Source organism: Alligator mississippiensis, chromosome 3 (genome assembly GCF_030867095.1).
Source record: "Alligator mississippiensis isolate rAllMis1 chromosome 3, rAllMis1, whole genome shotgun sequence".
Lineage (NCBI taxonomy): Eukaryota > Metazoa > Chordata > Crocodylia > Alligatoridae > Alligator > Alligator mississippiensis.
The window spans coordinates 112,597,420-112,612,287 of record NC_081826.1 but is presented as its reverse complement, the minus strand read 5'-3'; the positions used below and the strand labels follow the sequence as shown (position 1 = coordinate 112,612,287).

General features: G+C 39.0%; 1 protein-coding gene across 4 annotated transcripts in view; it reads right to left on the bottom strand.

Moving 5' to 3' along the window:
• ATP9B (ATPase phospholipid transporting 9B (putative)) overlaps nucleotides 1-14,868 on the bottom strand; it is a 343,595-nt gene that overhangs the window by 9,996 nt on the left and 318,731 nt on the right. For all 4 annotated transcript variants that reach the window (XM_059724300.1, XM_006258252.4, XM_059724301.1 and 1 more), the window contains 8 exons: nucleotides 11,256-11,345; nucleotides 10,574-10,718; nucleotides 10,150-10,214; nucleotides 9,498-9,653; nucleotides 9,251-9,315; nucleotides 7,261-7,369; nucleotides 1,049-1,106; nucleotides 175-378 (listed from right to left, as the gene is read on the bottom strand). In XM_059724300.1, coding sequence (XP_059580283.1) covers nucleotides 175-378; nucleotides 1,049-1,106; nucleotides 7,261-7,369; nucleotides 9,251-9,315; nucleotides 9,498-9,653; nucleotides 10,150-10,214; nucleotides 10,574-10,718; nucleotides 11,256-11,345 — 892 coding nt within the window. The remainder of the gene's footprint in view (nucleotides 1-174; nucleotides 379-1,048; nucleotides 1,107-7,260; nucleotides 7,370-9,250; nucleotides 9,316-9,497; nucleotides 9,654-10,149; nucleotides 10,215-10,573; nucleotides 10,719-11,255; nucleotides 11,346-14,868) is intronic.

The window sequence follows — 14,868 nt, the reverse complement described above, 5'->3', positions numbered from 1 at the left end:
AATCCTGAAGAGAAATGAAGGAAGTATTTTAGAATTTATCATGAAATGTCTGAAGCACTGAAGCGGTTTCACAAAAATACATAAATATTTGCAACATAACACGTGAAAAAATATTACAAACAACTATTTTAGAAAACTTACTTGCTGAGCCAAAGACTTTCTATTGTTACTCACCAAAATATTCATTTAGAAATGCAAGGGAGGCCACATAGCAGCCAAGACTGAGGAATTCAGCCACCACCATTAACCAGTGCCATGTTCGTATGGTCAGTGCAACCATCAAGAGCTCAGTCAAGATTAGGGCAGTAAAGGAAATGGCAACAACATGTACAAATTCAGATTCAAAAAGCAGCAGGGCTCCATACATCAGAATACCACCTGAAAAAGGCACACAAAGTTAGAGATTCATTGTGAGACTATATTTTGGTTTGGTGTTCTTTTCAATTGAGAGGTAAATACTGGATCAGTTAATTTGAAAGTTTTTTCCATTCATTTCTTATGAGAGACTATCACTAATATTTTTTCCACTCTGTGTGTACAATAGTAAAACCAGAACAAGACTGCAAGATAATAAAATAACACTATCAGAAAATTAAACACATTTTAGTGTAATATATCTGAGCAACCATTAATTACATTTTCAACAATATCTCATTTATCTGTAGCATTAGACAAAATGAACTTAATTACTTTTAACTGATTACATAATTCAGATTTTTAAAATAGTACTTCGGTCATTCCATGAAAGAAAACTACTGTGTACCATATGCAACGTGATAAGCACTCGTTAAAATTTTTCTGGATTAGCATTTAATTAAAAACAGGTCAGTTTTTAGGCGACATGCATCAATAAAAATACCAATCCATGCTGCATTGTGAATAGGTCTGGCACAATGCTAGAATATCGATTTACGAGATAAAAAGAAAGCAATATATATAACTGTTGATGAAATTTTAAGCTTTGGGAATTTAACCTGGACCTGAAAAACAATATTGTTAATAGTAGACAAAAAATCTTTAGTTCAGTAAAATTAGGGATCTCTCCTACCTTGGTAAATACTGATTAAAACCCAGATGAAGAAGGTCTTAAAAGACAAGGATCTTCCCTAAAGGAAACAGGTAAGACAGGTTAGTTAAGTACAGTAGAAAAATCTACTTGATCCATGATTTTTTAAAGTAGCTCAGCACTGTAGAGACATTCCAGTAACACTTTGCAAGGCATAACCTCTTAATTTTACAACTGTAGTGAGCATTTTCATGTGATCTGGGCTGTAAAGTTTCCACTGGCTTCAGTATCTGGGGGAACGTTTGTTCACCAGAGCGCCCCAAGGGATAAAGACTAGGTCGAATGGTCATAAACTACTACAAGACCGTTTCAGGCTGGACATAAGGAAGAATTTCTTTACTGTCCGAGCCCCCAAGGTCTGGAACAGCCTGCCACCGGAGGTGGTTCAAGCACCTACATTGAACACCTTCAAAAGCAAACTGGATGCTTATCTTGTTGGGATCCTATGACCCCAGCTGACTTCCTGCCCTTTGGGCAGGGGGCTGGACTCAATGGTCTTCCGAGGTCCCTTCCAGCCCTAATGTCTATGAAATCTATGATTAGCTTTGGATTTGTGTGGCGAGGCCAATATTGGGGGTACAATAATGGAACAAATAGAAGACCTACATTTTAGATTGCACTGCTATTGCTTCCTCTCTTCAGAAGGGCTAGTTACAATAAAATGTTACTCGTTTGCTTATTTTTTTGGTATTTATACCCGTTGTTTTTGTTATAAACATGAGAGCAAAACAGTAGTTTGGAACTGCCAACTTGAATCTCAAAACATAAAACAAAACTGTAGTTAGTATGCTCTAGTATATTCTAACTATCCATTTTGAATGTCAGACAGCTATTTGCTAAGAAACAGTGCCCACAGTGCCAACTGAAACACATAATATGGCTTATTACACTAAAGGCTCATAGATGATTTCCTAGCCCAATAAGGAAATATTGTCTTCTTGTGACAGTAAACAAGCCATGGGCTCAATCAAAATGAACTGTCCAAATTATATAAATAAAATGCGACTAATTGTGTGTGCTAGGACTTGCATCGTGTGAGGGGATTTGGACTTTATATAGAGAAGGAAGTGCAAACACAGAAAATAAAAGGAGGCATAAAACAACTATATGTGCCCGTGAAAAAGGCAAATCATACCACCAAAAATGTGGATCACCACTCAAAAGGGAGAAGTATTTCAAAACAGCATGGCCATAGCCAGCCACAAATTAACCCACTATTGCTCTGGGTTGAGACTAAAAAGCACTTTCCTGGACTGGTACAGCTAAGGGTGGGAAATTGTTATTCTTCCACGTTGAATGCAATAGTGGTACCAAAGCAGGCAAATATGGAAAACTTCTAGTCCAGGTAAGAGCACACTGAATGCAGTTATCTAAATGATTATACAGCCATCACAAAACATATCCACAGCAAACAAAGGGAAACAGAGACATTCTAAGAAGAATCTGGTATGGATCTCACATAAAGGCCTGGATGTTATGTGAGCATGGCTAGAGCATGGCCCTTCTGGCCCACAGATTAACAGTGCACAGAGATAGTTGTAAAAAGTTTACGGAAACAGTATCTTGGGACTTAATTCACCTGCATGGGTTTAGAAAGAGGTGTGGAATTTGTGCACCTCTATGCCTTTGAAGGTACCTGGCGCACGGAGGGGGATTCATACCTTGGCCTGTGGTGGGAGCAATGGCACCTATCCTCTGAGTTTCATCAGGGATATATGGGTGGGATTCCACAAGAGCCATGGTGGAAGAGGTGCTGAACCCAGGTAGAGGGATGCAGCCATACTCAGCTGCTCTCACCTTCTCTCTCAACTTTGCCGGCTTGTTCCGATTCCCTGAACAGAGCAGCCTGGGTTACTGCACCTCTCCCCCCTCCACAGGACCTTTCCAGCGCTAGCATGTCCCAGAAAATGAACCAAACCATAAGAATCTGACTCCTATCCCATGTCAACATGCAAGCAACAGTAGGAGAGGTATTCAGCAGCATAGCATTGGGAAAGATTTATGTTAGTGTCTATAATATAAAAAGGGATATGCAGAAAGATGTTTGTTTCATATTGCCATGATCCTAAAGCAATACAATCATGAGCGTCTACAACAAACACTCACAAGAGAATTACATTGTAATGCTAGAGCCAAATACAGATCTTGTAAAACATGAGTCATTTGTGCATTATTGATCTCACAATATTTTAACCAGAAATATTACTCGGTAGTTCTCAAGTTTCCCCACATGCTCATTTTTATTTCCTAAAGGAGTATTATGGGCACTATCAATTTGAAATATACTTCTGTGGGTGCCAAGCCATGGAACCCAAGAATTTAGAGCCTTCAAGCTTTCTGGCTTCTGCTTTAAGAAAAGCATAATTTGTCTTTCTGCCTATGGGTGCATATAAGCATTCAAATGAACCAGTGGAAATTAAACGGTTTAGACTAAGCAGTGGAAAATACTACCAGTTGAAGGTCAGGCAAGCTACAGACACTGTGCTACAGATGGCATCCAGCCAGAGGGCCAAGAGCGCACATCCCAGCATGCCTGGAGACAGGTGGCCGCATGACGGGAGCAAGTCAGGGCTGACTGACTGTGGCCCATAGGGACCATGCCTCACTCTTAACAACATCCTCTCCCTCCCAACCTCTCAGCTGTCAGGCTATCAGACAGCAGACCTCAAGGGGTCTCTTATCTTTTGAAGCTGGGGCTTTTGCCATGGAGTGGGGGACTTTCACAACAGTGACCCTGGAGTTCTGGCTGCAGGAAGCCCTACTACCGCCACCAGAGCTCAGGACTCTCAAGTCCTGCCAGGGAGAACATCTCCCTGATTTCAAAGCATGTGCCAGCAGCCTTGCATAAGGAGTTGGAGGTGCAGGACTCTGAAGTGCCACGAGGGAGTGATGCTCTCCTTGCACAGCACTTCTAGCCAGCACTCACAGCTCCATGCATGGGCCTGCAGGTGCAGGCTCTCAAGTGCTGAGTGAGGAGAGGCTCTTCCCCCACACAGCACTTGAGAGCTCTGCCCCTGCAGCCCCCATGTTGCCAGGGTGCTAGTAGGTATGGGGGGGCTGGAGGTGGCTCTCCCACCAGCTTGGGGAGGGGTGGAGGTAACAGCTGCACAGCCCTGGGGCTGTGGAGAAGGTCTGGGCTTTTCGGGCCCCAGGGATGACAGGGGAAGGGGTTTGGTCTGTGACTCAGCCAGACCAAACCCCGGTTGAGTCACAGACTGCCCCTCTCTGGAAGGGAGAGAGGAGGAGAAGCAATGCCCGGAGGACAACAGAAAAGCTGCTACCAACATGGGAAGTGTACAAGCTTTTGTTAACCTGACTAATCCGTATTGCACTAAGATTAAACTTTGTCAGTCTGGGTTTAACTTTCCACCCCGTGCAGCATTTTTAGACCAGATTAAGTGCTGTGAATGCATGTATGCTAAACATTTCTACCACACTAAAAACAATTCTACCGATAGAATTGTAATGCTTTTCTACATCCTAAGTTACCTTCTACAAATATTGTCTTTGGAAATCAGCTCCTTTCATATAACACCAGCAGATTTGAATGACAAAGGTCATAACTATCTTTGGTAATAGCAAGTGGGTTTGAGCTCTCCTAGGATGACTAGCATGGGCTGAAGGCTCTGAAAGCTTTGAAATATTAATTAAAGTAAAATAAATGAGAAAACAATTGAGCCCCTATACATGTGCACAGAACCTGCTCCGACATGCTAGAAATCCAGCGAGTCAGAGCAGACTTGATTAACTGAGTCTGCTGAGCACGGAAATTAGTGTGGCTCGCTAATTAAAGTGCCCAGTGCCATGTCTGGGAACACGTGTAAAAATGCCAATAGTTCCCTTTTCCCAAAAAGTAACACACCCTAGTTTAAATTTAAAGTAAAAGATTCTGAAGAGTTTGGTCCATCAGGCTCTGAGAATGTCTCTATAAACCCCTACAACTTCAGAAGTCTTTGGAGATGCTGGCATACACATTAACTTTTGAGGCTTTATTCATAACTATGTTAGGAAAGAGGTACATCTGCACAGCTTGAGCTTCTGAGGGGGAACAAAAGAAGTTGTGGCATTTCAGGTTTCTTTGGGATAACTTTATTTAGGATGAAAGTTTACCAAGCATGAAGCCAGAGTCCCAGAACTGTAGGGTAAACATAGACTTTGTATAGTCATTAGGGGTTAACTTTGAAAACTTCCTGCAACTCTAAAGTTAGGCCAAAGACACTACAGTTTAAAGTGGTGCTTGTACTCTAAAGAGAACCATTGCATTAAATCAGGAGGCAACATCCTACAAATGTGTCAGCTACTGTACAAAATGTAAGTTGAAAGGAAGGCAGGAAGCAGAGATCTAGAATCTGGAACTGGTAGACTGAGAAACAATTGGAGCTAGCAGTTCAATTGACTACTATGATGCAATTATCCAACTTAATGAAAAATAAGGAATTTGGTCTGGAACTGCTGTTTTTCCCAGTTTTTATTCTCTCTTTCATTACTACGTTTTGGCTGCTGAATTCCAACCAGGTTTCTACTGGCCAGGAAGCCTGCATTTTCTTTTCCAGAGGACACAACTCCTGACAGGCAAAGATTTGTTTTTCCGATGCACCCAATCTCTTTTGGCCAAGGAAGCAGAAGCCCTGAAACCACTTCTAATCTGGGGTGACCTGCGCAGCAGATCAGCGAGCAGCAGCATTTAGAAAACTAGGCAATATTTTATTTTGCAGCAGCTGTGTTCAAGTTTTTAAACATAATGTTAAAGTTCTGGATAACAAAGAAGGGTAGATTTATCACCAGATAAAACTACTGAGAATATAACTGTAGGTCAGGATATTAGATGATAGGAGATATTTGGAATAAATATTTCTTACTGGAACAGTTGAGATACAAAATTGCACACTAAATAAGGCAAAGGATGAAAACCTTATCCACAAGCAGAAGCTGGGTTATGAATAAGGAATTTGTTAGTGGAGCTGAAACAAAAATAAATTATTATTTCCACAGATATTTAGAAATTGCTGGCTATCATATAACCTGGGCTGTTTGTTAAATGGCTTAACAGTACTAGAACTGGAACCAAGCAAGAGAACAAACATTTCCAGGAGTAGCTAACAGATTGCAAATTAAAAAAAAGCTCTCAAATACTTTCCCCATCTCAAAGGAGCCACCTGAGCTATTGGTGTTGAATGTAAATATTATTATAAAATTCAGTGTACTTACTGTACATTGCACAAAAACATCCTGATGAAATAGAAGCTACAGGGGATGCTGTATACTATGTATTCAAGTTAAAAAAATATTTTAAATTTGTACTTCCCTAGAGAAATTACTATTTTAACTGGTATACAGAATGTGCTACACACTTTCAAGTGCAAAAGACAATGCAATCCCTATTCCAAAGAAATAATCAACTTCTGCTTAAAACCATCAGCTTTATTTAAAACCCAACCTCTCCATAACATTTTATTATAAAATTAAAAAATAATTTAAAACCTGAAAGCCTACCAGAATTTATATTATTTCACTGGACTTAAAAAATAATTAAAAAATAAGAACACCTGGAAATCAGATGGCCTAGCGCTGTGTAAATTTCGATGAGATAAATGGAACCAGACATTCAAAAGTGTTAATTTGACCATATCACTATACAACATTGAGGAGTTAAACAAGGATTGGGGTTTCCAGGGTAGAGACCTCAGCCTACTAACTGGGCAACAACTACCTTTTAAAATCCTCATGACCTTTTTTTCAAGATGCAAAAAAAGTAGGACAAACACAGACTATTTGAAATATAAAGCGATAAATTAGTCTTTCATTTTTAAAGTATTTTTATTGCTGTTAACTGTTAAGTTTTTATAAGAAATAGCACTGTTTGACAGTTTTTTAAATAGTGCACAAGATGGTAAGGACTATCCTGTTTGGGAGTAAGAGTGATCTCAAATGATTTTAAGGTAGTACTGATGCACAATTTTATTTGGATTAATTCAGTCTGCCTGACTTCCGATGATTTTGCTAAAACATTTTATTTAAAAGAGCAAGTTAGACATTTGTTACCTTGCACTACACGCAGCACAGGCTTTTGTACAACACTATCTATAGGTTCTCTTATCTGGAATATCTCCACAGAGTACATATAAAAACCTGTCATGATTTCAACAGATACTAGAGCCAAAATAAGTATTCATATTCAAACACGTGGCTTATACCTTTGTGAGATCCTTATAAAGTTCTGGATATAGCAATGCCATTTCTGGTTTCACATCCTGATCCAGCACTAAAGAGAAGACCGGGAACATAGTGTATATAGTTGCATACCTGAGGAAAAGAGCACAATAAAATTGTTAAAATGATTCATTTCTACCCATTGAAACTAATTTATTAATCTCAAATAATTTTATGGCTCTTTTGAGTGAATATGGTTACCCTGACAAACTCTAAGCAATCCACTTACATGTCTTGGCTAGTGCTAACTTACCCATTTTAAAACCTTAGTCTCATACAGCTTCTGAAAGCTGCCAGTTGTATAAAACTGTATAAAATTATGGATGCAAATATATCAAACAAAAATTTAGATTAATCAGTCACCATACTAATCAGCCTCATACTCAGTAATGTACATTTAACAAAGTATTTTGATGACAAAGGATATGACAATGAACTTACTATAGCATTTAAGTTTATAATTCTTAGCATCATTATTAAAAATAATATAGAAACAAGTGCTGTCCTGTCCCTCACAGGTGGTTAAGAAGTCTTAACAGCACAAGCGGGATAGATTGTTACTACCAGTATGTACATCCTGATATAGAATTACTGGATTTGAAACCAAATATACAGGCAGTCCTCAGACTTATGACACAATTGGTTCCTGAAAACCATGGCTTAAGTCCAAACATTGCAACTCGGAACTGATTTTCCCATAGGAAACAATGTTATAAATGGGGGATTAGTTCCTGAACCAAAGCAATCATATTTATTTGGAAGGACTTCTTTGAGGAGACTTTGCTGGATGTTTTGAAGGGCTCTTGGTTGGACTTTTTGAAGGGTTCTTGGCCGGAGTCTTCTCAGGAGTCTTGGCTGCAGGTTTTTCTGGAGCCTTGTCTACTTTCTTTAAAGTGTCCAAGGAAATTTGGACAGATGTTCTCCAGGGAGATGCGTGATGCAGCGAACTTGTTCGCTGGCATGGCTTGGCATCAGATCAAGTGTTGTAAAGTTGAAATTGACGCCAGAAAGTTGAAACAGGGTATCAATTTATAAACGTTGCGTGTGAAATGTTGTAACTCGAAACGTTGTAAGTTGACTGCCTGTAATTTATTTTTGTTGCGATGGTCTCATGATTTTGAGAGCGCTTAGAGTATTTTTAATATATGCCTATGCAGTACCTAATGTATGCCAGGGATAACAGGTTCCAAACTTGACTGAAGGCTCTAGATACTCTTGTAATAAAAATAAGGGCTATAAAAGAAGCTGTTAGTAAAGACAGGGGGCAGGACATGGAGGAAGACGCACCCAGACCCAGACCCTCATGCTTGTTATTAGTAAGTGATCCCGGAGCAAGACTGACAAAGCAGAACCCTGAAGCTGTTAGATGCTTTCCTGGAGGCAGCAGTTTTGGAGAGTGCTTCTTGTGGAAGATGGTCATAACTACTAACCTTTGCAGAAATAGGAGGAATGAGTATTTTACTGATCAGTGCACTGCTACTCTGCCTGTCTCCTATGGCTGGCAGCAGCAGCGGTGAACTTCCCTGCCATGGCAAAGACTCCCGGTATAGAGGATCCTGGCAAACTCTCATAGTCAGCACTTGGGATGGGTGTCCCCTCACTGTACCCTAGTTATGATACTGCTCCAGCCTTAGAAAGGAAACTGCCTGGGAGTGACAGGGAAACGTCCACATACATGACTGGAAGGTGCTAACACTAGGGTGGCTTATATTTTTATCCTTTGGTAGGTTTATCTGGCTGCAAACTCATTTGCCTCTGAAGTTGCCACACTATAGGTACTTGGACTGTGGGGTTTGAGATGAAATGTGACACCTCACCAATGCATCTTCATGTCTGGTTTGTTTATTTCTTAGAGGATGTGACAGAAATGATCAATGGTATATATTTTTTAAAAGACCCCCGGCCCCACCCACCAAAAACAAAATTAGTTTGGAATGACTTTGCTAGGTATTGAAGATTTTGGCTGTAACTTACCCCACCATTAGGAATCCCTGGTACAAAGGAACAGATGCAAAATAGAAGACTGAAGAAAATACAGCCTTGAAAAAGAGAAGACAGCACATTTTAAAACTGAGCATTACTAAATTACTTAAGATGCTTCCATGTGCAGTGCACTACAATAAAAAAAAAATAAAAATCAGATTCAAGGATTTAGTTTCACAATAGTATTTTAAATTTAATGACATTAGTAGGTCTTCGACCAAGACAGCAACTGAAATACCTGCATAGTTGAAATAATAAGGCCCCTGTGCATGACAAATTGACCAAGTGCTGCTGATCTTTTGTAACTGTTTCGACCGTGTACCATCAGCAGCCTGCCTATATGTTTAAACTGTGTGATAGAAAAGTCAGCTGCCAAGGAAGCTTGCTTTCCCTCCTAAAACAAAACAAACATATCAAAATCAATACAGAAATGTCCAGATTGCAGAATTTTCATAATGCAACAGTTTGTACATGTAATATTCCTTCTTCATTATTCAATTTTAGCAGCACCGTAGTGTTGAATGCAACACATAATATTCTGTATATACTTTAAGAATCACTAACTACTGAAGTACAGTCACTCATCCTGAATCATTCAGTAAAACACAAATATTGAACTAAAAAAATAACCTACAGAGATTTTGTTTTTCTTACATTTTTAAAGAGAAAAAAAAGTTAAGTTAGAACAGACTGGAGTTAAGAAGGTATGACAGAAAGATTACATTTCTCTTACAGCTTTGTGACATTTCTTTTAAATACTTAAACATTCGTCTGAAAGTTTGAAGAGTATGGATGCACTACAACACTTGTGTAATTAGGTACAGTTTAAAACAAAACCCCTTCTAATACAATATTGTTGCAATTATAAGTGAGAAAACAAACAATATTACCTTGCCTTCAATTCCAATTCCACAGTCTGCTGCTTGAATCATACTGACGTCATTTCCTCCATCACCTGGAAAATGTCACTGCAATATTCAGCTATTCATATTTTCCCCCCCTTTCATTGTTTTTTGTTTGTTTGTTTTTTTAGTACTGTACTTAGCTTCATTAAATTCTTGATATTAATACTTGGGTTAAAAGTTATATAGTTTCAAAGGTCAAAATATTTTTCATAAGCATTTTAACTTGCCCCCCCCTTCTCTTGCAACGGCATCATTTATGGAAAAACAGTAATATTTGTTAGTGAAAGATCTTGAAACATTGGTATGTAATCCTTTGGATTTGCTTTTAATTTACTTCTCCCTGTTGCCATCTATTGGCCAAATTTACCAAGTTCTAATTCCTGACAATGAAACTGGACCTGACACTTACCTATTGCACATGTGCGTTTTCCAGTGTGGTGTTGTAAGAGTTTCACAATATGGGCTTTCTGGGTGGGTGAACAGCGACAGCACACTACAGCAGGGCACTGGCATGCCAGCTCTACAAACTCATGTTCATAATATTTCAGACAAACCTATGGAAAAAAGTATCTTACATGACATTCATTCCAAAGTGTGAGTGGCACCCCAGTCTGGGCTCATTTCACTACTGAGAAATTAATATCAGGGAAAATGAAATACCTTTTAAAAATTTTTTTATACAGAGTATTGCTTTAATGCTATCAATGTGAGAAATAAGGTGTTCACATTTTTTTTTAACTTGGCTTATTGTAAACTATTGCACTTTTATAGTTATTTCTTTGGTGTTGACAGAAAAGACAAAACAACTTAGTTATATACATTACTGAATTGTATTGTATATGTGTTTCATTATGTTACCATTCAGTGAGCCTTGTTTTTGGTGACAATCCATGAAATGAACAAAATTTTGTTGTCTAGTTGAGGTGTTTCTTAATTATTGCTCAATTAAACCGTACTAGCAACCATGAGGATAATTTAAAGTAGGATTTAAGGAGGATTTTGAAAGCCTTTTTAAATAAATGAAGATGATAATTTCCTTTCTATATACTCTGATACAGTTAAAAGACATCTGATAGAAACCCAGATCTCACCTCTAGAGAGTCGCCAGATATTACCAAGGCACAGTCATGCTTTCTTCTAAAGGCATTTAGTTCTAAGTGAGCTTCTCCTCGATTGGTTACCTTCAATACCAATAAACACAAAATGGAAGGATTTAATTGCTGAACAACTGTGAATGGAAATATGACAACTTATTTAGAAAACACAAGCAGAAAACATTCCAAGACTTGTTCTCCAATGTGAATGTACCTACATAGCAGTAGGTTTACAACTTTCCTATTGCAGGCGAGAGAATTTAGATGCAAAAGAAATCTTGAAACATGAAACAAATCTGAGTAGGCAGCTCATTCAGTACCTCACCAAAGAAGTAGTTTATGCAGACAAGACATTCAAGTCTGGTAACTCTCAATAAACCCCCAAATTCAGAAAAAAATGATTTAATTTGATAATAAGTTGAACATTTGTGGAATAATGTGATGTTCCCCTATTAATAGTTCTGTTGGTTTAGATGAGAAGTAAACAACTCAAGAAGCAAAGAAATATAATTACTAGCCCTATATATTTTTTGATTTGGCATTTATACTTGAGAAAATTTATATTAGTTCACTATACAAGGACTATTTTGAATCTGAACAACCAGCACAAAGTGCCATAAGAGCATGCAGTATTTTTTGGTCCCATACGTATATCACAGTGTTGAATTAGATTTGTAAAATGCAGAATGAATTCAAAGTTTGGGCACTGAAATTTTCTGGAGCAAATTAAAATATTGAACATTCAACAGATTTCAAATGTACTGGCTTTTATACACAAAGTATTGAATACTGGGTAGGATTGTTTGAATTACCATTCACAAGAGGGTGGATGAGATAAGTGTGGACGTTTGGTTCCCCGGGGACAAGTAGGCAGCGCACCTTGTGCCACTGCTACTTGTCCCTGGGGAATGCCTATGCCATGTGTGCTTTGGTGCATGGCAAGTTACCCGGAGTGGGGTAGGGGAGGTGGAGGCTAGCACTGGGTTGGCCCCACCAGTCTTACCTGGAGTCCTGGGGTCCTCTTGGGGCTGCAGCAATGGCGATTCTGCCATATGGAGGCTGGCCGGCAGCCAGAGCATGGCCCTGGGCAGCCCCGCTTCACTTTTGAGCAGTGTGTACTACTCCACTTTTTTTTCCTGTGGGTTTTTTTGACCCCTGGATGTCAAGGGGTCAAAAAAACCTGCAGAAAAAAGCGGATCAGCACATGCATGGGCAGCGCTCCCTGGCAGTGCAGAGAACATCTAAATGTGCAGTATGTGGCACCACACACATTTGCGGTGGCACGTACTGCACAGCTGTGTTAGTCTGAATGCGGCCATAACATTTAAAATTTCTGAGTCTCCATCAGTATACAAAATGGTTTGAAGCAACACTGTTTTGGGCTCAAAACCAGAACCAGCCTTCCTGGGACCTCTCTCTCTTCAATAGTAGAAATCATAGATCTGGATTTGGAAGCAGTAAGAACTCCTCACAGTGGATTAACTGCATATAAAGAACTGTAGATGTGTTTTAATGTACCCCAACAACAACAGTGACAAAAACTCTTCCTAAAACAGCAGATGTGGAATTCTTTTTCCTTCCTTTCAAAGTTAAACATAATCAGTGGAAAAGTTTTTTTTATTATTCATGCCACTGGGACTAGGGGAAGGGACAACTACTCTTTCTGGCTGTGTCTACACGAGACGCTGACTGCACAGTTGTTACTGTGCAGTCATCTAGTACTTGTATAAACAAGTTCAACCTGAGTTACTGTGCAGTAACATTGCCAAATGACTTTTTTGTGATGCTGACTGCATACTAGCTTGAGACTACTGTGCAGTAGTGTTGTGTCATGCTTTTTGCCCTGCGACGCTACTGCACAGTGGTCTTTGGCTACTGCTCAGTTAGCATCTCAGGTAGACACAGCCAGTATACAGCATTTCAGGGATTGAGAGATGTCTCTACTTGGAACACAAGAGATGCTACCCTAGGTCAGGTGACAGGTCTAACTCAGTATTCTGTATCTCACGGTGGCACAGAGTGTATGCTAACAGGGCATTTATGCAGGGCCTATCCAGTCTGATCTGTTCCCTTCCCCTCTTCTCTTACAGCTTCCATTGTTTAGAGGTATAGGAAGTCTGAATCTGGACCTGTAACTATAGGGCATTTGTACATGTGCTTTTAAAAGCGCCCGGCACTGCGGTGCATACTTTTGTATAAATGGAGAAATGTGTCATTGCTGAGAAAATGGTGGCGGAGCACTTTTGAACTAAAACTCATTGAAGGTGTTTAAGTTCAAAAGCACACTCCAGCCATTTTCTCAGTGCTGATGTGCATTTTGCTGTTTATACAAATGATTAATCGAGTCTGCTCTGGATCTCTGGCACATTGGAGCAGACAAATATATGTGTATAAATGCCCATAATGTTTAATATCCACTGAAGGACCTATACTGTATGAATTTGTCTAATTCTCTTTTGAATCTGGTTCAATTGTTGCCTCTACAATAGGGGTCAACAACCCGTGGCTCACTGGCAGGATCCAGCCCGCAGAACCACTGGATCAGCCCTGTGGGGCTTTGGCAGTGAGGGACTTTGGCTGTGGGTGCTCTCCCCATGCCACTGCAAGGAGAAGCAGGGGCTGGGTCCTAGTGTCCACTTCTAACCCAGCCTACAGATGGAAAAGTTGCATACCCCTGCTCTACAGTATCTTGAGGCAATGAGTTTCACAAGTTAGTCACAGGCTGAGTGAAAAAGAACTTGCTTTTGTTAGCTTTAAACCTGTTTACTAATGATTTCCTTGTACTTCCCTAGTTCTGCACTGGCTGATGAGCTCATTTTTTTTTTCTCTTGAGGGTTGCCAGTCAACTAATACAGAGAAAGGAAGAGTTTGAAAATGCCTGCTTATTCCACCACAGAAAAAAATCATCATCTGAGAACCTTGCACAAAAATTAAAAGAATATTAAAAAAGCATAAAAGAAACTAACCTTTTTGAGAGCCTGAATGTTAAATATTTTTTTGGTGACAATTTGTATTTAGAGTATTAGTGTTAGGCAAAGATATAGTGTAATGTATCCTATTATAAGTCCAAAAGTTACTTATCAAAACTGAATTAAAAATGAGCCATGGTCATACCATATTTTTAACGGACATGTGGGAGACTCCTCAAAAAACTGATCATGTCAAACTTAATATTTATATGAATCATTGTTCACTCAATTTTAAGTACTGTAACATGGTAAACCACCTTTTCTCCAAACTGATTGAGAAGTGCAGGCATGGACAAGATAGAATTCTGTATAAATGCATTTTCTAACTAATTTAAAACTTCATGTATTCTAAATTAACACAGTTCTATGTTGATCTCTTATTACTAATCTAGGTAATGAAAATAAAAATCAAACTCAAGCTAAATAGATTTTATTCAGGAAGACTTAATTTGTGGTGTTACAACATGGAAAGGTCAACAAAAATTGATCTGAAGTTTTATCAGAAGCATTAATAATTTAATTGCAAATAGTAGTCTGCAGGGCCTAATTTGCCATTCTGATGCTTCAGAAGAAACTACATTTACATGTAAATTATATTCAAATAATTATTTCTGTAGGTGCAAGTGGTTCATTTAGAACAA